At 37.7% G+C, this 24172-nt stretch overlaps 3 protein-coding genes and 1 pseudogene across 10 annotated transcripts; 1 reads left to right on the forward strand and 3 right to left on the reverse strand.

Annotated features, from left to right (window-relative positions):
• Positions 1–351: 351 nt before the first annotated feature.
• LOC117132016 lies at positions 352–4463 on the reverse strand (annotated as a pseudogene). Its single transcript, XR_004455414.1, has 5 exons — positions 4382–4463; positions 1719–1849; positions 1326–1632; positions 720–1237; positions 352–635 (listed from the first exon to the last, which is right to left on the reverse strand). The product of XR_004455414.1 is annotated as a polygalacturonase-like (transcript).
• A 6069-nt stretch (positions 4464–10532) lies between these two features.
• On the reverse strand, positions 10533–12310 carry LOC103828990 (polygalacturonase-like). Its single transcript, XM_033283920.1, has 4 exons — positions 12082–12310; positions 11686–11994; positions 11080–11598; positions 10533–10994 (listed from the first exon to the last, which is right to left on the reverse strand). Exons 1-4 carry the CDS (start codon positions 12190–12192, stop codon positions 10740–10742), a joined length of 1194 nt encoding a protein of 397 aa, XP_033139811.1. The 5' UTR covers positions 12193–12310; the 3' UTR covers positions 10533–10739.
• Positions 12311–12593: 283 nt separating this feature from the next.
• PAT1 (scarecrow-like transcription factor PAT1) lies at positions 12594–24033 on the reverse strand. 7 transcript variants are annotated; one of them, XR_004454875.1, is made up of 6 exons: positions 23722–24006; positions 23546–23619; positions 23390–23440; positions 22221–23301; positions 21448–22032; positions 12594–12664 (listed from the first exon to the last, which is right to left on the reverse strand). XR_004454875.1 is itself a non-coding variant. In XM_009131460.3 (3 exons), the coding sequence occupies exons 2-3, from the start codon at positions 23261–23263 to the stop codon at positions 21582–21584; spliced, it is 1494 nt and encodes a 497-aa protein (XP_009129708.1). In that variant the 5' UTR covers positions 23264–23301; positions 23722–24002; the 3' UTR covers positions 21449–21581. The 7 variants fall into 7 exon arrangements, 1 of the variants encoding a protein (XP_009129708.1); XR_004454876.1 differs by lacking the exon at positions 23546–23619; XR_004454874.1 differs by lacking the exon at positions 23390–23440.
• On the forward strand, positions 19001–21402 carry LOC117131697. The gene is made up of 2 exons (XM_033283919.1): positions 19001–20542; positions 20625–21402. The coding sequence occupies exons 1-2, from the start codon at positions 19309–19311 to the stop codon at positions 20702–20704; spliced, it is 1314 nt and encodes a 437-aa protein (XP_033139810.1). The 5' UTR covers positions 19001–19308; the 3' UTR covers positions 20705–21402.
• Positions 24034–24172: the final 139 nt, after the last annotated feature.

The raw sequence follows: 24172 nt of genomic DNA on the forward strand, positions 1-24172 counted from the left end.
TTACTATTCTTCATAATAATCAATTATCTAATCAAAATCAATTAAAATTTCGTTTTTATTTTTTAATTTATTTATACATTTTATTCATTAAGGGTTATAAACGATATTAACCACTCTAACTTTCAACGTGAGAGTTTCATTGCAAAAATTTACTTCGCAAATAGTAGTATAGATTGCAGTGAAATCTTAGTTTCTCATTGCTATCTTAGATTTTTTACAAAAACGACGCATTTTATACAATCAATCAATAAAGCTAGCAAAAAATGCAAAATTTGGGGGCCAAAGCGGCAAAATAAACAGTTTTTTTTTTACAAAGAATCAAAGGAAATAACATACACTAGGGTGTACATTTAGAGTATATTTTATATATACACTCCGAGCTTCTAGTGGCCTGGTAGCTTCGTCACTGGGCTGCTACAAGCTTTAGGGCACTGTTTCCCCACCAACTTCGGAGATACGTTGGAGCACTGGAACGTTGCTGGACCGTCTTTTCCATTATATGTAATATCAATGTCGCCGATCTCCACGTTCTTACACGGAAATCCCTTGCACAATAGCTTCACTGCGTCTTTGTTCCCTGATGATCCTTTGATATTCTTGAACTTTATGTCCACCAGCTTGATGGATGATGGTTTCTACAAACAAATAAAACAATTGAAAATGATAATCATGGACTATGATCGTTAAGATTTTCTTGAAAAGTACTTTTCTGTACGTACATTCTTGTTGCATCGGTTCCAGGGGCAGTACTCTGGTCGATGAGGATAGGGTTGCTAACATTGTGGAGAATAATATTCTCGAAATGGATACCAGAGGCGGTCGTGGAGCAAGCTGCAGAGGGCCATGTCTTGATTCTCACACCATTGTCAGTATTTCTGAGGGTGCAGTTCACGACCTTGACGCCAGTGACGTCTTCCTCGTGCCCGTATAATCCGAGGCTTCCAATACTGATTCCGTGTCCCGGACCGCATGAAACTCTTTCGACAAGAAGGTTTTTCATCCCGTCCCCAACAGAGATACAGTCATCTCCGGTTTTGATGTTGGTGTTGATGATCTTGATTCCGTCACTCCTTCCCACGTGGATTCCATCGGTGTTGGGACTCTCTTCAGGGGCTACGATCCTGATGTCTTCGAATGTCAGGTTCTTTGCCCCGATCACGTTAATGTGGAAGTTCTTTGCATCTAACGAGGTTATGTCTCTTACCTTACCGTCAGTTATGTAATCAAACCGTATGCTCTGTTCAACAATGACAAAAACATCAACAAACTAACAATGCTATTTGCTATTTAGCTGAGTTATTATAGATAAAAGATAGACAACATACGATAGGGAGTCTCTTGCACTGAGTTAATGACGTCTTGTGGCAGTTATTAGCCCTCCATGAAGCGTTACCTTCACCGTCAAAGATACCACCTCCGTTCAATCTAAAGTTAGTAATCCTGCGGAAAGCGACCAAAAGTCCTTCCCGTTAACGTTCCCATCAGCTCTCACAGTGCCTTGAAGAACAAATATTATAGGAGCTTTGCATGGACCCATCATCTCTATTTCCCAAGCTTGAATTCACCTTTTGGGATCAAAACGGTGCTCTTGTCCACGCACTGACATGCCTCCTTGAATAGTTTCGACAATTCCTGCATCCCAAAGATCTTAAGATTTCTTGGAGAACAAGAACACTAATTGGTTAATGGGAAGATAATAAAGTAGCAGAAAAACTTACGCCGGTGATATCAGAACCTGGACGAGCAGTGATTCTGAATTCTCTAGCATTTGCTGATAAAGCTAACAAACAAAAAACAAAGAATGCTGATACTCCAAAATGTACACCATTGCTGAGATTTATTCTAGTCACTAGTGATTACAGATTTTTTTGTTTTTTCTTTTGTAAATCACTAGGTTTTTTTTTTAATATATAAAAATTTAGTTTTCGTATTTATGTTTTGTTCCTTGATTTGTCTGCCATTATATAGTCTCTGAGAGGAGAGAGTTTTAAAGTTGGGTTTCTTATCCACCGTTCTTTCACCTCTTCTACCGATATTCTTGGAAACTTTTTAGTCGGAGTTTGACATAGACAAACACTAATAATACCATTGCTTAAAAATAAAGCTTATATTACCTTAATGCACATCAATTGGAGACAAAAAAAATTTCAAATATCTATAAATTTAAATTCATTTATTAATTCAGGAAAATATACATGTATGCCCAAAAATATTTCCCCAATTCTATCGTTCGGCATGTTTCTCGTTTATGCTGCATGTTATGCACATGGTGCACCCAGTCTTTCATTCAGCAGGATTCATGTCAATACAGTTTTATCTTTGTAGATATCTAAACCTTTTAATTAATTGTTTTAGTTTCGTTAGTTAAAAAAAAAAATAACTAAAAAATTCTTCTTGAATGCCAAAGACACATAAATTAATAAGTTTGGGTATGAAGGAAGTAATAGTGAATTTAGTTTTGGCTAGGGAACATGAGGATATGCAAGAATAGCACTATCTTTCTCTACCACTGTGAGAACAAACACTGGCTATGATGTATGTCTTGTAGAATTTTATGAGAATGCATGGTGTGGTTTACAGTGATCCGACTTATAGAGGATCGAAATCTGAGCAAGAGTGTAACATTTCGAGCTGTATATATGATGTACGGAAGTGCTTAAGAAAATTGATTTGACTACCTACATCACCAAAGTGCGCTTATCTTTTCTGGTACACATCCGTTTAGAACTTCGGAGTTAATCGTATTTGAACTGGAGTAATGGAATGATAATGACCTATCGAGAAGTGATTCACGATAGCGTGCGAGTGAGGCCAAAAAACAGGAAAATGTCATGTGGTGATTGCATGGATCAGTAAACAATAATTTTGAGCCTTCGGAAAATTAACGCACCGCTCGTTAAATGGGATAGGGCCCACGGGTCGATGATGAGCGGGCGGTGAGTGACCCATTAGCCGTGGGCGGTCGGAGCGTAACAAGTGGTGTCAGAACTGGTTAGACATCTCGATTCTGACCCGAGAGGCGTCTTGAGACATGTCGTAGGACGCAACGAGGACGTTGCGTTCTTTGAGAAGGGTGAATTGTAACATTCCGAGTTATGATATATGGAAGAGCTTAAGAGAATTAATTTGGCTACATATGTCACTAATGTGCGCTTAACTTTTATGACACAATATGTTTAGAACTCTAGAGTTAAGCGTACTTGAACTGCAGTAGTAGAATGATAGGTGACCTATCGGAAAGTGATTCATGATAGCGTGCGAGGGAGGCCAAAGAACGGAGAAAATTCATGTGGTGATTGCAGGATCAGTAAACAATAATTTCGACCTTTCAAAAAATAACGCACCGTTCGTCAGATGGGATGAGGCCCACAGGCCGAATGAGCGGGCTTGGATGGCCCATTAGTTGTGGAAGGTCGGAGCGTCACGAATGAATTACACAGAGACAAGTCGAGTTTATGAATAATTTTGCACAAATATTTTTGAAAAAAATATCATATAAACTATTCTGATGGGTTTTATTTACAGTTTTAATATATTGACGATGCATGAATTGCTATTTAGAACATCTTTATTCATAGTACTATGGAAAAATTCTCACAAAACAATACTGAAAATATAGTTGATATATTCATGGGGTTCCCAAAATCTTGAGATATGCATGCAATTGCCTCAATTATGAGTATCTCATTTTTGAAAACCACACATTACATGTTAATTAGACTGAAGTCAAGACCTTGAACCCACCTAGTCCTATAAATTACTTGTTTAGATTTAGTTTTATATGATCCCAAAATGATTTTTTCTAACTAAAGCTTATTTGGACTTTAGATTTTTGGTCTGAAATCCATTTGGATTAAGACTAGCCCGAAAAACTAAATCTTTATATGTTTTAATTTATATGTGATTATTTAAATCTTGTCAAATTTGATTTGTCTATAATTTGATTTAAAGTTTATGAAAAACACTTCTGTTAAAGAGGAAAATTTTAAACAGATTTTATATTCTAAGACAAAAAGTTGAAACCGATTTTTATGAAAATTTGGATGTTTTAAAACGGTAAAATGATAGATATAACAATATAATTAATAATTTCGAAAAACCCTTATAGTTCTTTTAGAACTGTGTGATCTTTCTTTTGCGGGCCGAACCAGGCTAAGTTTAAATAATAATAAATTTTATAAGTTTTGGGTCGGGCTGCAGCGCACTAGCCCAATTGACACCCACAACATATAAAGATACTATGTTTTTCATTTATTGTTTTGTTGAGAACTTTTCCTCCGTACTAGAGATGGAAATGTTCTTTTTTTTTTGTCGGGGATTTATTTAGATATTACAATTATGAGAAAGATTACAAAGACGATTCGATTACCGATAATACTACCTGCCTTATGAGGATCTACGCCTAACTGTCTCATTTGAGCCGTCCTATGAAGATCACGCCTGACCGGATTTACTTGCACCATGTTAGAAACTCTTGTAAGCCTTTCTTCCGTAATCGCATAATTGTTGAATAAATCGTTTGCTCCGGGAATTGAAAACCTGGATTTCCTGTGCAATCTGCAAGAATTGCATAGTCTGGGATTTGAACCCCAGACCTGAGTGTAGAAGCCTTTAAACCATAACCACTAGACTACGGTGCTTCCACAGATGGAAATGTTCTTAGTACATGTTTTGACTTAGAGCATCCACAGCGTTAAAAGACTATATTGAGTTCTTTAAAATTGAAAAGTAAAACAAACATGTGGAGGGAAAGTTTCTTTAAGAACAAGAAGAGTACGGTCGCAGAGAAACTTCTCTGATTTTCTTTCTTACTTTACCTATTTGTTAAAATTTTTAATCTCTTGAAACTGATTTGAGATACTAGCACTGTGGATGCCTTTAGAACACCTCTAATGGTGAGTATTAGAATAGGTTATAAGCATTTAAGAAAAAAAAACAAAATAAAGAAATTAGAAGAGAAAAGACCAAAATTCTTATTTTAGAATTTTTTAAAAATTCTTAATATCTTTAAGAGACACATGTTATCATGTGATAGGAAATTAATGTTTTGTTTGGTTTAGAAAAAAAGAACATGAATGAATAATTATAATAGTAATATTTTGTTGTTTTTAGAAACATGTATGGTATCTATCCGTTGGAGTTGCTTTAGAATGATAATACTTGCAGGGTTTCTATAAAAAAAAATATTATAGCTATTTAGTTTTTTTTATACACGTTGTAAACATTGTCTAAAGGACAAATTTTTTTTAAAATACCAAACCGGTTAGTAATTAAGAACTTTTGTGATGTTTCTCTTTTCTAAATTATTAGTTTTCATTTATTTTTATCAAAAACTCTTTTCACTTCCACGTCGAGGTGCTCTTATCTAGACTGAGACAAGCTGAACAACTTCTCTTGGCGAATCCTATTTACATTTCCGTGGGGCGAAACTGTTGGGTTTTCCTCCATTAACCAAATCCAACTAATAAGTGGATAAGGATGATGAATAAAATCTAATAAAGATTAGAGAGTGTTTATAGAATTAGCTTGTTACCTTCACTAGTATAAGTAAGATGTTTTATTTCTTTTTTTTTTCTGAACACAAATAAGATGTTTTAATAGCATTTGTATTTTGTAATCTATCCAAGAACAAACACTAAGAAAGCAAATCTAAGCGAGAAACATTTTTTTGAGAGTGATCACAAAAAGAGTTTTTTTTACTAAATTCTCTTTCCTAAAAGCACTCGCAATGAGAATCTTTAAAGAAGAGTCGTTAATAAAAAAAATAATTAAATAATCAGTAGAGTCCACCAAAAGCTAATGATTTAAAATTCTTAAATAAAGACTATTTTTAGTGATTCTTTGCACTATTTGCGGGTCCCCATGACATGTGCTGACCCACGATTGGTTGATATTATTATTTTTTAATCTAAAAAAAAAAAAAAATAATACTTAAAAAATCAAAATATACTGTTTCTAAGTACTCTCTTTGGATAACACCATTGCGGGTGCTCTAAATAGAAACGTCTTTCTATAATTTGAAGTTGTCTCCTCCCATATCAAACTTGTGAAAGACATTCGGCTAGCTTTCCCAACAGAAACCTCTTCACCACCTTTCCCTAGCTAAATGGAGTATCCTGATCCATCGAGTTTTGGCTCACATGGTATGATTGATTAGATGATATTGTGAGGTCTAGGGACCAGGTTTTAACAGAAGTCGGTCATGTTTTCTTATTCGTATGACTAGAAAATCAAATCACTGTTCATTAGACCTTCATGTTGTATAACATCTGCAAAATAAATCTTTTTAATGACTAGGAAGTTTTGAACACGAAAACACGCAGAATAATTCTTTTTACAGCGCAGATCTCTCCCAACAAAAATAACTATATAAATTCTAGTTGACAACAAAAATCTTGTGCAAATGTAATATGCATGCATACTCAATTTTATTATTTCAGGTGTTTGATTTCAAACATCGATCTGATAATGGGATTTGGATGTAACCAAAAGGAACAAAAGGCAAACTTAAATCCGTACCAGATCATCATAGAGCATCCATGCATCTTCCCATTTACTATACTTACTAGGTGTTTTACCCGCGATGCGGGCTTAAACATTTTCATAAATTTTTGAAAAGTTCTTTGTATACTATTCTAGTTATATTGTGTTTTCCAAAAAGAATTCTTGCGATCAATTTAGTATCATCTATGCATTGTCTACTCTCGAATATATAAATATATATATTTCTGAACAATTAAATATTAAAATATTTTAGTGGTATAATTTAAACTTGGGTCTCTAGTCAAAAAACAAAACTTGTTTCCAATTTATGTAAAGAATATTATTTTTTTGAATGAGCAAAGATTTAAGGATAGTTATTTTTTAAGAACATTAACTTTTTATTTCTGAACAATTAAATATTAAAATATTTTAGTGTTATAATTTAAACTTGGGTCTCTAGTCAAAAAAACAAAACTTGTTTCCAATTTATGTAAAGAATATTTTTTTTTTTTTGTGAATGAGCAAATATTTAAGGATGGCTATTAGCAAATAAATGTTTGAGAACTTTAATTTTTTTTTTTTTGAGATTCTACTGCTATAATAGTTTAAGGGTTTTTGAAATATTACTAATTAATTGTTCTTGATTCGAAGATTTTCAAATTTCATCAAAATTCTTTATTTATTTATGATAATAGATTTTCATTCAATTTTAACAAAATTTAACTTTATTAAAATATAATTTCCCTTTTTTATTCATAAGATACAACTTTAAAAATATTTTGACAATTAAAATAATGGATGTAAGATTTAAAATCCGCTATGTAATTTGTATTTGAATATCACAACAACAATTTACATAGCGGTAGAGTTTAGGTCTTTTTAGCTTAAGTTTTAAGATTATTTTTTAGTGTTTAGGGTTGGTAGAGTTTTAGCGTTAGATGAGATTTATGGTTAGGTTTATGTAGGGTTTTAGGATTAGGTTTAGGCAGGGTTTAGGGTTAGCAGGGTTTATGGTTAGGTACGGTTTTTAGGGTTAGGCAGGGTTTAGGGTTAGGAAAGGTTTAGGGTTAGAAAGGGTTTAGGGTTAGGTAGGGTTTAGGGTTAAAAAGGGTTTAGGGTAGGTAGAGTTTAGGGTTAGTAGGGTTCTGGGTTAGGTAGGGCTTAGGGTTAGGTAGGGTTTAGGGTTGGTAGGGTTTAGGGTTAGGTAGGGTTTAGGGTTCGGTAGGGTTTAGGGTTAAAAAGGGTTTAGGGTAGGTAGGGTTTAGGGTTAGTAGGGTTTTGGGTTAGGTAGGGTTTTGGGTTAGGTAGGGTTTTGGGTTAGGTAGGGTTTAGGGTTCGGTAGGGTTTAGGGTTAGGTAGGGTTTATGGTTAGGTAGGTTTTAGGGTTACGTAGGGTTTAGGGTTAGGTAGGGTTTAGAATTGGGTAGGGTTTAGGGTTAGTAGGGTTTAGGGTTAGGTAGGGTTTAGGGCTAGAAAGGGTTTAGGGTTAGAATGGTTTTAGGGTTAGGTAGGGTTTAGGTTAGGCAGGGTTTAGGTTAGGTAGGGTTTAGGGTTATTAGGGTTTAGGGTTATGTAGGATTAGAGTTATGTAGGGTTTAGAATTAGGTAGGGTTTAGGGTTAGCATGGTTTAGGGTTAGAAGAGTTTAGGGTTAGTAGGGTTTAGGGTGTGTAGGATTTAGGCCTAGAAAGGGTTTAGGGTTAGGTAGGGTTTAAGGTTAGAAGGGGTTTAGGGTTAGGTAGGGTTTAGGGTTAGAAAGGGTTTAGGGTAGGTAGGGTTTAAGGTTAGGTAGGGTTTAGAATTAGGTAGGATTTAGGGTTAGGTAGGGTTTAGGGTTAGAAAGGGTTAGTAGGGTTTAGGGCTAGAAAGGTTTTAGGTTAGGTAGGGTTAGTAGGGTTTAGAGTTATGTAGGGTTAGGGTTAAGTAGGGTTTAGGGTTAGTAGGGTTTAGGGTTAGGTAGGGTTTAGGGTAGGTAGGGTTTAGGGTTAGGTAGGGTTTAGGGTTAGGTTTTAGGTAGGGTTTTAGGGTTTGGAAGGGTTTTAGGGTTAGGAAGGGTTTAGGGTTAGTAGGGTTTAGGGTTAAATAGGGTTTAGGGTTAGGGTTAGGTTGGTTTACGATTTGATAGGTTTAGGGTTTAGGTAGTATGAAGGGTTTAGGGATTAGGGTTTGGTTTATATAGGGTGTAGGGTTTGTTTGTTTTTTTGTTTATGCATTTAGTGATGAGTTTTTCGGATAAAATTTTATATTAATATTATTGATTCATAAATTTTCTTAAAATGTTAAAAAATTTAAAGTGATTTTTAATGTTCTTAAAACCAAATATGTATTTTTTATTAAGTTTTTTGTGACAATAAGTTGAATATATTTTAGACCACAAATCATAAATATTCTCAGTCTTATACAATTTGTTCTTTAAGTTATTGTTACTTTTATTTCCTTTTATACATTTCTCTTAATATTTATGTATGCATGCATAATATTTTTTTAAAAGGATTTTTCATTAATTAATGTATTTATTGTAGTTTTAAATATATTATAGTTTTCGTGCACTTGATTATAATTTTTTGGCGTTGGTGGTATTTGAAGTTGTTAAGAACTTGAATGTATATTTACTTTCATAAAGTTTTTGGTATATGTTTAAAAATAAAAAATTTTAAAGACTTTTAAATCATATGAATATAATATTCAACACACTATTATTGACTATTTATATATTTAAAATTCTGAAGTAGGCAATTGCAAATTTGCTAAACTTATAGATTCGTTGCTACTTTATAAATTGTCACACGATGAGGTACATATGGTAAAGTTAAACTCAAATCTGTGTTTTTTTTTGTTTTACCTACTATGTATTAAGAAATAATTAACACATTCAATAATATTAAAGAGTAAAAAGTCCTATCAATTGTTCATAGTATAAGCCTAAAGTTAAACTCAAATCTAGCCAAAGAAATAAAACCCAGATACGCGTGTCGGTATGTCAGAGAGTGACTTTCCACGTGGATAGCTTAGGAGAGAGGCAAACATATTTTTTTATATATATATATATAGATTCATTACTAAAGTAGATCCTAAAATAACTCAATATTATATTTTTAATTATATAATTAAAAAAATTATTTGATTAATATTTAATTATATAATTTACGTTTTTAAAGTTTTACTAAAATAATTTTTTCATATAATAATACAATATATATATATAAATTATCTTTTTTAATTATAATTTTTAGATTTTGGATAATTCAATATTCTATTTTCAATTATATAATTAATATTTAGTTATAGAATTTATGTTTTTAACTTTTTACTTAATACTTTTTCAGATAACAATACAATATATACAAAAGTTATCTTTTTTTTAAAAAATTATATTTTCAGATTTTGGATAATTCTTACTATTCTTAATATTGATCAATTATCTAATCAAAATCAATTAAAATTTTGTTCTTATTTTTTAATTTATTTATACATTTTATTCATTAAGGGTTAAACGATATTAACCACTCTAGCTTTCAACGTGAGAACTCCATTGCGAAAATTTACTTCGCAAATAATAGTTTTAAATTATATAATTAAAAAAATTGTTTGATTGATATTTAATTTTTTATAATTTATATTTTTAACGTTTTACTAAAATACTTTTTCAGATAACAATACAATATATATATAAAAATTATCTTTTTAAATTACATTTTTAGATTTTGGATAATTCAACATTTCTGTTTTTAATTATATAATTAATAATTTTATTTAATTAATATTTAGTTATAGAATTTATGTTTTTAACTTTTTACTTAAAGACTTTTTCAGATAATAATATAATATATACATAAGTTATCTCTTTTTTAAATTATATTTCAGATTTTGGATAATTCTTACTATTCTTCATAATAATCAATTATCTAATCAAAATCAATTAAAATTTCGTTTTTATTTTTTAATTTATTTATACATTTTATTCATTAAGGGTATAAACGATATTAACCACTCTAACTTTCAACGTGAGAGTTTCATTGCAAAAATTTACTTCGCAAATAGTAGTATAGATTGCAGTGAAATCTTAGTTTCTCATTGCTATCTTAGATTTTTTTACAAAAACGACGCATTTTATACAATCAATAAAGCTAGCAAAAAATGCAAAATTTTGGGGGCCAAAGCGGCAAAAATAAACAGTTTTTTTTTACAAAGAATCAAAGGAAATAACATACACTAGGGTGTACATTTTAGAGTATATTTTATATACACTCCGAGCTTCTAGTGGCCTGGTAGCTTCGTCACTGGGCTGCTACAAGCTTTAGGGCACTGTTTCCCCACCAACTTCGGAGATACGTTGGAGCACTGGAACGTTGCTGGACCGTCTTTTCCATTATATGTAATATCAATGTCGCCGATCTCCACGTTCTTACACGGAAATCCCTTGCTGCACAATAGCTTAACTGCGTCTTTGTTCCCTGATGATCCTTTGATATTCTTGAACTTTATGTCCACCAGCTTGATGGATGATGGTTTCTACAAACAAATAAAACAATTGAAAATGATAATCAGTGGACTATGATCGTTTAGATTCTCTTGAAAAGTGCTATTCTGTGCATACATTCTTGTTGCATCGGTTCCAGGGGCAGTACTCTTGGTCGATGAGGATAGGGTTGCTAACATTGTGGAGAATAATATTCTCGAAATGGATACCAGAGGCGGTCGTGGAGCAAGCTGCAGAGGGCCATGTCTTGATTCTCACACCATTGTCAGTATTTCTGAGGGTGCAGTTCACGACCTTGACGCCAGTGACGTCTTCCTCGTGCCCGTATAATCCGAGGCTTCCAATACTGATTCCGTGTCCCGGACCGCATGAAACTCTTTCGACAAGAAGGTTTTTCATCCCGTCCCCAACAGAGATACAGTCATCTCCGGTTTTGATGTTGGTGTTGATGATCTTGATTCCGTCACTCCTTCCCACGTGGATTCCATCGGTGTTGGGACTCTCTTCAGGGGCTACGATCCTGATGTCTTCGAATGTCAGGTTCTTTGCCCCGATCACGTTAATGTGGAAGTTCTTTGCATCTAACGAGGTTATGTCTCTTACCTTACCGTCAGTTATGTAATCAAACCGTATGCTCTGTTCAACAATGACAAAACATCAACAAACTAACAATGCTATTTGCTATTTAGCTGAGTTATTATAGATAAAAGATAGACAACATACGATAGGGAGTCTCTTGCACTGAGTTAATGACGTCTTGTGGCAGTTATTAGCCCTCCATGAAGCGTTACCTTCACCGTCAAAGATACCACCTCCGTTCAATCTAAAGTTAGTAATCCTGCGGAAAGCGACCCAAAAGTCCTTCCCGTTAACGTTCCCATCAGCTCTCACAGTGCCTTGAAGAACAAATATTATAGGAGCTTTGCATGGACCCATCATCTCTATTTCCCCAAGCTTGAATTCACCTTTTGGGATCAAAACGGTGCTCTTGTCCACGCACTGACATGCCTCCTTGAATAGTTTCGACAATTCCTGCATCCCGAAGATCTTTAGTTTGCTTGAAGAACAAGAAAGCTAATTGGTTAATGGGAAGATGAATAAAGTATCAGAAAAACTTACGCCGGTGATATCAGAACCTGGACGAGCAGTGATTCTGAATTCTCTAGCATTTGCTGATAAAGCTAACAAACAAAAAACAAAGAATGCTGATACTCCAAAATGTACACCCATTGTTGTGATTTATTCTAGTCACTAGTGATTACAGTTTTTTTTATGTTTTATTTCTTTTTGTAAACCACTAGGTTTTATTTTTTTAGTATTTGAAAATTTATTTTTCTTATTTATGTTTTGTTCTTTGGTTTAGCTGTCATTATATAGTCTATAAGAGGAGAGAGATTTGAACGTTGAGTTTGTTATCCACCGTTCCTTTCACCTCTTCTTACCGATATTTTTGGAAACTTTTTAGTCGGAGTTTGACATCGACAAACACTAATAATACCATTGCTTACCGAAAATAGTTACTTTGCATTAAGAAACGAAGACTTTTTCTCTGTTCAATTTAAAAATAGGTACATAATTTGCATGATTTATATTTTTATCATGTCTTAATTTTGGGGTTTGATACACTCATATAGTAAATAAATTGTTACTGATGTATTGTGTGTCCACACAAAATGCCTGAACTAGTATTTCAAGACGTGTCCTGTGTAAGCTCAAGAAAAAGGAGCTTGTCGGATTGAGAAACAGAGGATGTGTTATGCACAATATAGGAAGTGTGACTTGCTGTTACAAGTCGGTTATGAGATGATGACGTGTCAATGTCTCATTGGTTCCAAGATCTTACTTTGGCGTGAAGCAAAGAAGATTTGGAAGATTTGGGCTTATCACAATATTTAGGCGACTAGGGTATTGTGTTAAGGCTATAAAACCTGATTACTTTGTGTAGATTAAGGTTAGCCGTTTTCGATTGAAAAGCTAGAGCAAGAGGTTTGTTCTTGAGAGCTTAAGAAAGACAAGTACTCGTGGGTGTATCTTGTGCTTTCTGTTTTGACAGATTAGGAATTGGTCCGTCTCTAGTCGTGTGTGACTGAGAGTAATTCGGATTAAACAGATCTAGGAAGATTGTTTAACAGATTTCTAATATACAAGAAAGTGTTCTTGGTATCTTGTGTTTTAGTTCTTATATTTGGTAGTCCCTGAACTTTCATTTGGTATCAGAGCAGGAAACCTCTGTGGTATCATACACTACTAACAGGTTGAGATCCTGCGGATTTCATGGACACCATGAAGGAACTATTCGGAATTCATAAACCCATTATGCTGGACAGCTGCAACTTTGGTCATTGGAAGGCAAGGATGCGACAGTTGATCAGAGGAATTGACGAGGATGCGTGGACTGCAGTTGAAGAAGGGTGGTCTGTGCCAACGATGATGACTGATGACAAAACTCTTGCTCCAAAACCAAAGAATCAGTGGACTGATCCTGAAAAGGCAGCTTCCAAATTCAACTCTAAAGCTCTTACCGCCATCTTCTCTTCGGTAGATCTGGATCAGTTCAAAATCATCCAGGGATGTGAGTCTGCTAAAGAAGCTTGGGATATTTTGACCAACCACTTTGAAGGAAATACCAGCGTGCGAAGAACAAGGATCGATCACCTAGCTTCAAAGTTTGAAAATCTCCGCATGACTGATGATGAACCAATTGATGGATTCATATCTAAGATCAGTGAACTTGCTAGTGAAGCCTCGGTTCTTGGAAAGAAATATGATGAGAAGGATTTGGTGAAAAAGCTGTTAAGATGTCTGCCTCCACGGTTTGAAGCTTACAAGGCAGTACTGGATATAGCTGTCAACACAGATGAAATGAAGTTTGATCAATTGTCTGGTATCTTGAAGGTCCATGACCTGGAGAAATCCAATCGAACCACAAACTCTCAAAAGAGCATCGCCTTTGTGTCTGACTCAAACGAACAGGACCGAGTCACAAAGATAGAAGAGAATTTGGGGCTTATGGCTCGAAACTTCAACAAATTCATTAAGCGAATGGATAAAGGAGGAAACAGATCAAACTCGCGATTTCAGAGGAACGACTCAGATCGAAACAGCTCTCAAAACACCAGGCAAGACACGAAGAACTCTAAGAAGAAGGAGTTACAATGTCATGAGTGTGAGGGGTATGGACACTTTCGCAATGAGTGCCCACTAGCTAAACGCAAAGAACTCAAGTGTATTGACTGCAAGGGATTTGGACACACTCGAAGTGAATGTCCTAATAATCTGAAAAAGGACAAGTCACTTATGTGCTTCAGTGATACAGAGTCGGAGAGTGACAGCGACAGAGATGAGCTTCATCTAAATTTCATGGCACTTGTCAGCAAGGAAGAAGAACCAAAATTAGATTCAGGCATGGAAGAGGATGAGGATGATCTCAACAACGATCTTGAATCAGAATACAAGTCTCTTTTCGACAAGTTTGCTGAACTCAGTCATGAGAATCTACAACTACTAAAAGATAAGGCAATGCTGAAAGCTCAGGTGAATATTCTGGAATTGGAGAAACCTTCTGAACAATCCACTGAGTTGTCTATACTCAAGAACTCAGACCAAGAATTGCTATCACTGAAACGAGCAATGACTGAACAAGAGAGAGTTCAAAAACAGGTTGAGCTGAAGATGAATTGTCTGAATGAGCTACTAACCAAGGAGATGGACAAGAGCAAATTACTTGAGAATCAACTAGCTGACAATCTCAAGAAAGTAAGAATGCTCACTACTGGTACAACAACACTAGATCATCTTCTCACCATTGGTCAGTGTCCTAGCAGTAACTGGGGACTAGGTTTTCAAGGAGCTACTTCCAAATCTGCGGAAGAAACAGTGTTCGTGAAAGGGAGTTCGAATGAAAAAGAAATTCAAACCGCAACGAAGGAACAGATTAATAATCAGAAAGGAGAGAACCTAAAGAAGAATGTTACTACACGACGAGGAAACGGGTGCCATTTCTGTGGAAAACGTGGTCACAATGTCAGATTTTGTTTCTTTCGACAAAGTCAGTATCAACGTGCATGGAGGATGAATCTTTGTTTTATGGAACCATCACTGTATGGTCATGTGTGGATAGCTAAGAAAGATCTGTACCCAAACTATAAGCAGAAAACCGTGAGTGTTACACACAGTGAAAAGTCTGAAACACGCACAGACGTAGAGCAACCCATCATCTGCAACTTCTCGACCCTATCCACTGGAACTGAGCTGGTAAGCAACGTTGCGTACACAAGCTCTGACTCTAACTCACAGTTTGATACCCCCTGGTACTTCGACAGTGGCTGCTCAAAACATATGACTGGAAATCAGGATTTCTTTGAGAAACTTCAGTTTATCAAAGGAGGCAAAGTGACCTTTGGTGATGGAGGACAAGGAAAAATACGAGGAGTTGGAGAACTGGACAGGTCTGTCTTACCTAAGCTTGTTAATGTCTTCTATGTGGATGGTCTTAAAGCAAATCTCATCAGTGTCAGTCAATTGTGTGATGAGGGGTTAGAAGTAATCTTCAACAGCAAAGAATGTCGAGCAGTTGATGCTAAAGGGAACATTGTTCTATGTGGAGTAAGGTCGGGAAACAACTGCTACATGTGGAAGCCGTCACACCTATGCTACTCAGCTAAGGAGTCTAAATTGGATCTGTGGCACAGGAAGCTGGGACATATGAATACTAATGGTCTGACCCGTTTGATTAACGCTGAGGTTGTTAGGGGAATTCCAGAACTTGAGAAACAGACCGATACAGTGTGTGGAGGGTGCTGTCAAGGTAAGCAAGTGAAGGTCCAGCACAAACAGATTTCAGAAATTAGATCCAAGGGAATACTCGAGCTAGTACACATGGATCTCATGGGACCAATAACTCCAGACAGCATTGCAGGGAAAAAGTACATCTTTGTCATGGTAGATGACTTTTCCAGATATACGTGGGTGGACTTCCTGAGAAATAAGTCTGACGCGTTGGAGAGTTTCCGTATTTTGGCCTTACAACTTAAACAAGAAAAGGGTGGCATTGTGCAGATCAAAAGTGATCACGGAGGTGAATTTCAGAATGAGGAGTTTGATAAATTCTGTCACAGTCAAGGAATCAAGCATCTATATGCAGCTCCTAGAACCCCTCAACAAAATGGAGTCGTTGAAAGGAAGAACAGAACTCTACAGGAGATGGCAAGAGCGATGCTATGTGGAAACAGTGTGCCATCCGGGTTTTGGGCAGAAGCTATAGCCACTGCATGCTATGTCATAAATCGAGTGTATGTCAAACCTAACACAAAGACTACTCCATATGAAGTTTTCAGAGGGAAGACCCCGAACCTCAGTCATATGCATGTGTTCGGCTGCTTGGTCTACATACTCAATGATAAAGACCATCTTGGTAAGTTTGATGCAAAAAGTGATGTAGGTATGTTCCTTGGATATTCAACCAACAGCTCGGCGTATAGAGTGTTCAATCAGCGTACCAAATTTATTGGAGACAAAGTAAATGTCGTGTTCGACGACAGCATTGGTTTCTATCAAGCTCGAGTCACTCATAAGATAGAATGTGTTACACCACCAGCTGAAGCATCCTCTGACGTAAAGGTCAAGGAAGAATCAGAAGAAGAGGACGAACAGTCTGAAGAACAGCAAGTGGATCTGAATCAAGCTAAAGTGCATAAGAATCATTCTTCAGCTGATGTGATTGGTGAGGTATTTGGTGAAAGAGTCACACGAAAGAAACAGATTGATTTTCAGCAAATGGTCAAGCTTGCTTGCTTCACTGCTGAGATGAACGAGCTAGAGTGCTTTGTCTCGTTGATTGAACCTAAGACGCTTCAAGAAGCACTGAACGATGAGTTTTGGACAGAGTCCATGCACTTGGAGCTTGAACAGTTTGATCGATTACAAGTTTGGGAACTGGTACCACGACCTGATGGTGTGAATATCATTGGCACTAAGTGGATTCACAAGAATAAGACCGATGAGAAAGGAAACGTGATCAGAAACAAATCCAGACTTGTGGGACAAGGTTACACACAAATCGAAGGTGTGGACTTTGACGAGACGTTTGCACCAGTTGCACGACTTGAGTCAATCAGACTGCTGTTTGGAATGGCTTGCAATCTGAAGATTAAACTTTATCAGATGGATGTGAAAAGTGCATTTCTGAATGGTGTACTGCAAGAAGAAGTCTACGTCACACAGCCTAAAGGTTTCGAGGATCCTCACTTTCCAGATCATGTTTACAAACTCAAGAAGGCATTATATGGTCTGAAACAGGCCCCTCGAGCATGGTATGATCGTCTGACAGTGTTCCTTACTCAGGTTGGATTTCAAAGAGGAGGCGTTGATAAAACTCTGTTCATTGGAGAGAATGGGCAAGATATCCTCATCATTCAAGTATATGTCGATGATATAATATTTGGAGGAACATCTCAGTCAATGGTTGATGAGTTCGTAAAGACAATGACCTCTGAATTCGAAATGAGCATGGTAGGAGAACTGAGTTACTTCCTTGGACTACAAGTCAAGCAGTTAGACGATGGAATCACAGTTTCACAAAGCACATATGCAAAGAATCTCATCAAAAGATTCGGTATGCAGACGAGCAAGACAGCCAATACTCCGATGAGCACAACAACAAAGCTGTCACGAGATGAGGATGGGAAACCCGTTGATGAGAAACTGTATAGAGCCATGATAGGGAGCTTGCTATATCTTACCGCGAGTCGACCTGACTTGTGTCTAAGTGTCGGCATTTGTGCTCGCTACCAGGCTAATCCAAAAGAGTCACACATGAATGCAGTAAAACGGGTTATCAAATATGTGAAAGGTACATTGGATTTTGGTCTTCATTACACCTTTGAGACTAACGTGAATCTTGCAGGTTTTTGTGATGCTGACTGGGCAGGTTGTCTGGATGATCGTCATAGTACTTCTGGCGGATGCTTCTTTCTTGGTAACAACTTGGTGGCGTGGCATAGCAAGAAACAAAACTGCGTCTCTCTCTCTACTGCTGAAGCTGAGTATATTGCTCTAGGAAGCTGTTGCACTCAGTTACTTTGGATGCGCCAAATGCTAGTTGATTATGGTATCATCTCTGACCCTATGCTTGTTCACTGTGATAATATGAGTGCCATAAACCTGTCTAAAAATCCGGTTCAACATTCACGCACCAAACATGTTGACATTCGTCATCATTTTGTGAGAGAGTTAGTTGAGATGAAAATCGTGATCTTGGAGCATGTATCTACTGAAAGGCAATTGGCTGATCTATTCACCAAACCTCTGGACTACAACACGTTCCTAGGCCTTCGGAAGGCTTTGGGAATTGTGAATCTCTGAATAAGTCATGTCAGAAGAGGAGAGCATGGCAGTTGTATATATGTGTTACTGCTTGTCAATGTGCCACCACAACCACAAAACCCTGAGTCAACAAGTTCGATTGTGCAGCTTGTTTCACCTGTCTCCTTAACCGTTAAGTCATTTGATTCACTGGTGAAAGACACTCATCTTGGATCAAGATGCTACAACATTTTCGATCTGAGCATTGATCACTGTCTGGATTGAATGAGGAAACACAGCAGAGACTGAGTAAAATTTGGGTAAGAAGAGTGCCCTGGGTCATTAAACAAAAAAAAAACAAAAGGCCCTGAATGATGGACACTCGTAATGGAGCTGGAGGACACAACCTTCAGACTCTATTCTCGATCACTGTCTGGATGGGGCAGGGTTGATGTCAACTCTGATTGGTAAACACAAAAAAAAAAAAAATTAACAAGTGGATATCTGTGACAGCTACTCGGCTGAGAAATAGCTACAGATCAAGGTTATCATAACTGTCGAGTTGGAGAGACAGACATACAAGATGTCTGCACTGTGTTTCCAGACCATACAAATGACTATGCTGCAGGAGTTCAGGTGTGAGGAAGCTGCATGATAGAATCATGTCTGTGACAGCTACTCGGCTGAGAAACAGCTACAGATGTGGGTTGGTCTCACTGATTCTTTATCAAAAAAACTTCTTGGTGGCTGAGTACGAGTGGGAAGCAACCTCTGTCTCTCTCCTCTGGACGCTAAAAGACATTCTGGAGTATGTCTTCTGGCAAGGTGCTTTAGTTGCTGTTTCTTTTGTGAGCTGCATTGCTGGCAAGGACATGAATTTCAATCTCACCACTTCTCTGTCTCACATACTGTGGTGTTAGTTTCTTTTAAAATTATGGCTGTGTCTGCTGCTAGTCTTTAAAATCATGGGTCTCATGTCTTGGGCCTAGTGTTTTTGTCTCTAACGGGCCTTGTGAGTGTGATTAGGGTTGTTTAGAGGATGGTATGATGCAGCTGTATTCAAGTGTTACATCCTCTCTCTCTCTCTCGCCGGCGCACTCGATCTCTCTCACCAGCAACATGCAACCCACAAGGAGAAGCTCGCGGCTCATGAAACTGAAGAATGTCGAGTCTACTCCGATGAACCCGCTCGACCTCTCCTCTGGGTCGTCCTCAGGCAAGCGGAGCCGCCGTCGCGTCTCAGCCGGTGACACTGCCCCTCTACCCCCCAACATCGCTCTTGAAGTCGAGTCTCTCTCGGGTGGGGAATCACCAGACGATCACTCCGCCGAAGCTCCGATGGCGGAAGACACTCCTCCGAATCGCTCCAAAGAACAGAGATTTGAGGAGAGTCGGAGTGTGTATCAAACTAAGGCTCAGTTCTATCCAGAGCTCATGCGACCTTCAAGGAGGCCAATGACTGAACGGTTCTTCTCAATAGAAGCGACTGAGCGTTTCAGAGAGCTCCGAGGGAGGAATTTCATTCCTCAGCAATCTATCTCTCTCACGGACGAGAATCTCTCGGATGTCAGGAAAATTGTGATCGGGGCAGGCCTGATTCATACCCTCACTGATCTCGATCCTTATCAGCCCAATGTAATCCGGGAGTTCCTTGCAAATCTTCCGGAAGCCGAGGAACGAGACGATGGTGTAGCGGTGTATGTTCGAGGATCGCTTGTTGATTTCTCTCCGAGTCTGATTAATTCGATGTATTGCATTCCGGGGTTTGAAGAAGATCCTAATTGGATGGATGAACGCCTTGATGAAGTTTGTGGTTTTCTCACAGATGGGCGAATCAGACGAGGTGAGAACATGAGTTCAAAGTATCTCACAGCTACGAACCAGGTTCTGTATAAGCTTGTCTGCTCGAATTGGATTCCCACCAGGAACTACACTTCAATGAACCAAAGGCGACTCAGGTTCGTCTACATGCTTCATCATCATGATGGATTTGACTTCGGGAAACTTGTCTATGATCAGATAGTAGCAATGGCAGCGAACACTCAGACAGAGAAGACTCGGTGTATCATGTTCCCTAACCTGATTCAGCAGGTCATCCATTTTCAGAGAACCATAACTCCTGACTTGCTTCATGATGAGTTCACTGGAACACCGAAGCTTGTTGTCAAGGATGTTAAGGCTGGTCGTGGGTCTGGAGCAGACTCTAGTGCTGCTAGCCTTGAGGATGACATCAATCGCGCTATTACGGGACTCAAAGCCATTAGAGTTCGCCTGAGGAGTAAGGGAGATGCACCGTGTTTTGTAGATTTTTCTACTCTCTGTCTAACGAATGTTTTTTTTCTAAATGTGCACCTATGCAGGGGGAGACTATGAGCAGCATGTTCCTCATCCAGGGTTTGAAGAGAACGATGAGCAGGATGAAGATGAGGAAGACGCGTAGGATGGTCATGTCTTAGTGCTTAATGACATTTTATGCTTTAGTTCAGCTTGTACTAATTAAGACTCAGACTGTGTGCTTCGACTGTGCTTTTATCAATTCAATGTGCAATTTATTTCAAGGATTGTGTTTTCAGTTGATGATCACTGGTTGAGTAGTCTCTTTGTCTTGGATGTGTGTGCTGCTTGGATGTTTGCATTGCAGGTTGCATAGGTTGTCACATTCAGATAAAAAGGGGGAGAATGTAAGCTCAAGAAAAAGGAGCTTGTCGGATTGAGAAACAGAGGATGTGTTATGCACAATATAGGAAGTGTGACTTGCTGTTACAAGTCGGTTATGAGATGATGACGTGTCAATGTCTCATTGGTTCCAAGATCTTACTTTGGCGTGAAGCAAAGAAGATTTGGAAGATTTGGGCTTATCACAATATTTAGGCGACTAGGGTATTGTGTTAAGGCTATAAAACCTGATTACTTTGTGTAGATTAAGGTTAGCCGTTTTCGATTGAAAAGCTAGAGCAAGAGGTTTGTTCTTGAGAGCTTAAGAAAGACAAGTACTCGTGGGTGTATCTTGTGCTTTCTGTTTTGACAGATTAGGAATTGGTCCGTCTCTAGTCGTGTGTGACTGAGAGTAATTCGGATTAAACAGATCTAGGAAGATTGTTTAACAGATTTCTAATATACAAGAAAGTGTTCTTGGTATCTTGTGTTTTAGTTCTTATATTTGGTAGTCCCTGAACTTTCATCCTGCCATGCAATGGTTTCTAGAAGTAGACGGACATGAGATTCTTCTAATGTTTTTGAAGATTCAAATGAGCAACTGAAACTGCATACAAGTAGACACACTTTGATTACGGTTACAATAAAGACTTATCTCCGTGTCATTTCCATGCACACGAGGCGACCAAATCTCGTCTCATCCAACCAAGATACAAGGCTCCATCTCTTTCTTCCAGCCTATACTTGTCCGAATAGTTCCTGAGTAGACTTCTAATAGTGGAATTCACAAGAGGACTCAACGGGTAAGGAGTGAAACCAGCCATCCCAAACCGTGACCTCCATTTCCCTAGAAGCTCATGCCGCTCAACCCTATCAGCTCCTTCACATGCGATGATGTTCACTACATCTCTTGCTAGACAATGTTGCTCCACGTTAATCCTCTGTTTGTGATTCCTTGGGAGAGTCACATCTATTGACTCGAACATGGCGTCATAGTAGTCCATTGTCTCTTTGAACCTGGGGAAGAAAGCAGCCGTGTTTGTGTTTGATTCTTGCTCCACTAGAGTCACCACTTTGGGAGATAAGCTCTTCACCATTCTCAGTAACCGGTCACTGCGCAAAAATATACTTAGTCAAGGAATGTAAACACACTAGAATCACTCTATTAGGTACATAGTACCACATCGGAAGTTGAAATGGATCTTAAATAATATATATAAGGGAAGATGGCCAATTTATCAGAAGTCCATCTAACTTAACACACTTTATGTTTCTAACAAATTTCAAGAAAGAAACTGTACCGGTGATTCTCGGTGCTCACGCTTTCGTCAGGCATATGATGAAGCACAAAGGCAAAGTTAACGGCTAGAGCTTCCCCTGGTCGGACTCCGAGGTTCTTAGGTCTAACCTCGGACACTGACACCGACACCGAGTTAAACTCAAACGGAACGTTGAACTGCTTAGCAAGCTTAGCGAGCCTGTTCCCTACAATGTTCAAGCCACCTCCACGAGCATACGCTGAAGTTGTATCATCAATACCCGTTATCCGTATCCGAGGAGGCCCACCGGGCCTCGCTGCAAAAGCCTGGATAAGAGTAACCCATTGACTCCCTTGACCTATTTGGAAATCAATAATGTGAACTCGGTTTTCTTCCTTCATGGCTTCAGCAATGGCCCCATTAGCTGACATGTATCCGAACTTGAAGTAAGGACAAACCTCATAGAGGATGTGCATGTAAGAGAGTAGGTCGGTGCTTGCGGGTTCAGGGCACTGGTTAAGTGATTTGTATATGGAACTACCGGATGAAGATAACTGAGCCACTAGACCTTCTAGTAAGTAAGCTCCCAAACGTTCAATAGGCTCACCAGAAACGGAGACCATAAGACGCAGCTTCTCCATCATCGAACGTGCCATCATAAGATCGTTTTCAGACATAGCTTTTGCACATGAAACAAGATCAGCTCTTAGGTCACGTCTAGAGACGGCCTCTAGAGTTGATCTCCAGGTATTAGTCTCTTGACACGACGTGGAATCAAAGGAGTCGTTGTAATCTAGGACCAAGTCCAATGAGTCAGGCCCCATCATCACCGTTTCGAGTTCCTTTATCTTGTCATTAAAATCATCCGTCACACAAGAGCCAGACGTATCCTCATATGCAGAGTTGTTATGTGATACCAAGGCCGTAGCGTTTGAGAGAACATCGTAAGCAGGAGAGTCAGGTGATGATGACTCTGGCGTGCAGTACCGTTTACGTGAGTTGTGAACCGGTACGTACCTACGCTTCCCAACAGAGTTGGCAGGCAAAGAGTAAGCCTCAATCTCTTGTCTTGGATGCTTGTACATTTTTTTTTGTCACGTTTATGATTCACACCTTAAATAATCTGCACAACCACAAGTACAAAAAAAAAAATCAAACATGACTCATCTACAACTATCCAAGAAAAGCTCAAGCTCATGTCAAGACTTAAGATATAGTTTTTGCAACTCAGATCCACCTGATCCCTCTATTTGTAAGGAACCCTAATAAGTGAAAAACATGTAATTTAGTTATATGCATACTAATATTTTCTGCAGCTACTCATAGAAACAGAGATCAAGAACTCAACATAGAAGCAAATACTATACCTTCACATTTAATCAAGAATTTTTCTGACAGGATCAAGAAAGAGAGAGAGGATTGAGAATCTTATGTGTGACGGCTATAATTCAATAAGGACCATATTACAGTTAGAAAAACAGAGGAATTAAAAATCAAACAGAACTGCTCGTGTGAAGAAAGATCTAATCTTTGTAGTACCCACCTGACTTTTTCTGAGATGAAAAACCCTTAAAAAAATAGTGAATCTTGAAGAAGTACCATGTGAACCAGAGGCATGAGCAAGAAGAGAGATAAAGTTGTCGGAGACAAGGCACATGGGAATGACTTTGAAACACAAGTCACTCTTCTTATCATAGAGAGAGAGAGAGAGTAGAATCTCAATCAGGCGTGTTATTTACGATTATAACACTCAAACACGTCCCGACCACCACCACACCATTTTATTTATTAACCCTCACTGATCCACAAGATACATGTCCCCCATCCAATTTTTGTCTAAATCCGTTTTTTTCAACTTTGAGAATTTCGAATATATTTTATAAGGAAAAGGGTGTGGAAAGATATATTTAGTTTTAATACAATAATACATATAGAAAAACAAACAAAACTAGAATACAAACTAGTTGGTTTTCAATAAGCAAGAAGACTAGAAC

The sequence above is a fragment of the Brassica rapa genome, chromosome A02 (assembly GCF_000309985.2).
Source record: "Brassica rapa cultivar Chiifu-401-42 chromosome A02, CAAS_Brap_v3.01, whole genome shotgun sequence".
Classification (NCBI taxonomy): Eukaryota; Viridiplantae; Streptophyta; class Magnoliopsida; order Brassicales; family Brassicaceae; genus Brassica; species Brassica rapa.

Excerpts from the sequence above, each read along its gene's own strand:
- LOC103828990 (XM_033283920.1), bottom strand. The coding sequence starts at position 12,192 with ATGGGTGTACATTTTGGAGTATCAGCATTCTTTGTTTTTTGTTTGTTA. Across the intron at positions 11,599-11,685 it reads AGTGCAAGAGACTCCCTATC|AGCATACGGTTTGATTACAT; the intron begins GTATGTTGTCTA and ends ATTGTTGAACAG. Across the intron at positions 10,995-11,079 it reads GGAACCGATGCAACAAGAAT|AAACCATCATCCATCAAGCT; the intron begins GTATGCACAGAA and ends ATTTGTTTGTAG.
- PAT1 (XM_009131460.3), bottom strand. The coding sequence starts at position 23,263 with ATGTACAAGCATCCAAGACAAGAGATTGAGGCTTACTCTTTGCCTGCC. Across the intron at positions 22,033-22,220 it reads GTGAGCACCGAGAATCACCG|TGACCGGTTACTGAGAATGG; the intron begins GTACAGTTTCTT and ends ATTTTTGCGCAG.
- LOC117131697 (XM_033283919.1), top strand. The coding sequence starts at position 19,309 with ATGATGCAGCTGTATTCAAGTGTTACATCCTCTCTCTCTCTCTCGCCG. Across the intron at positions 20,543-20,624 it reads CATTAGAGTTCGCCTGAGGA|GGGGAGACTATGAGCAGCAT; the intron begins GTAAGGGAGATG and ends GCACCTATGCAG.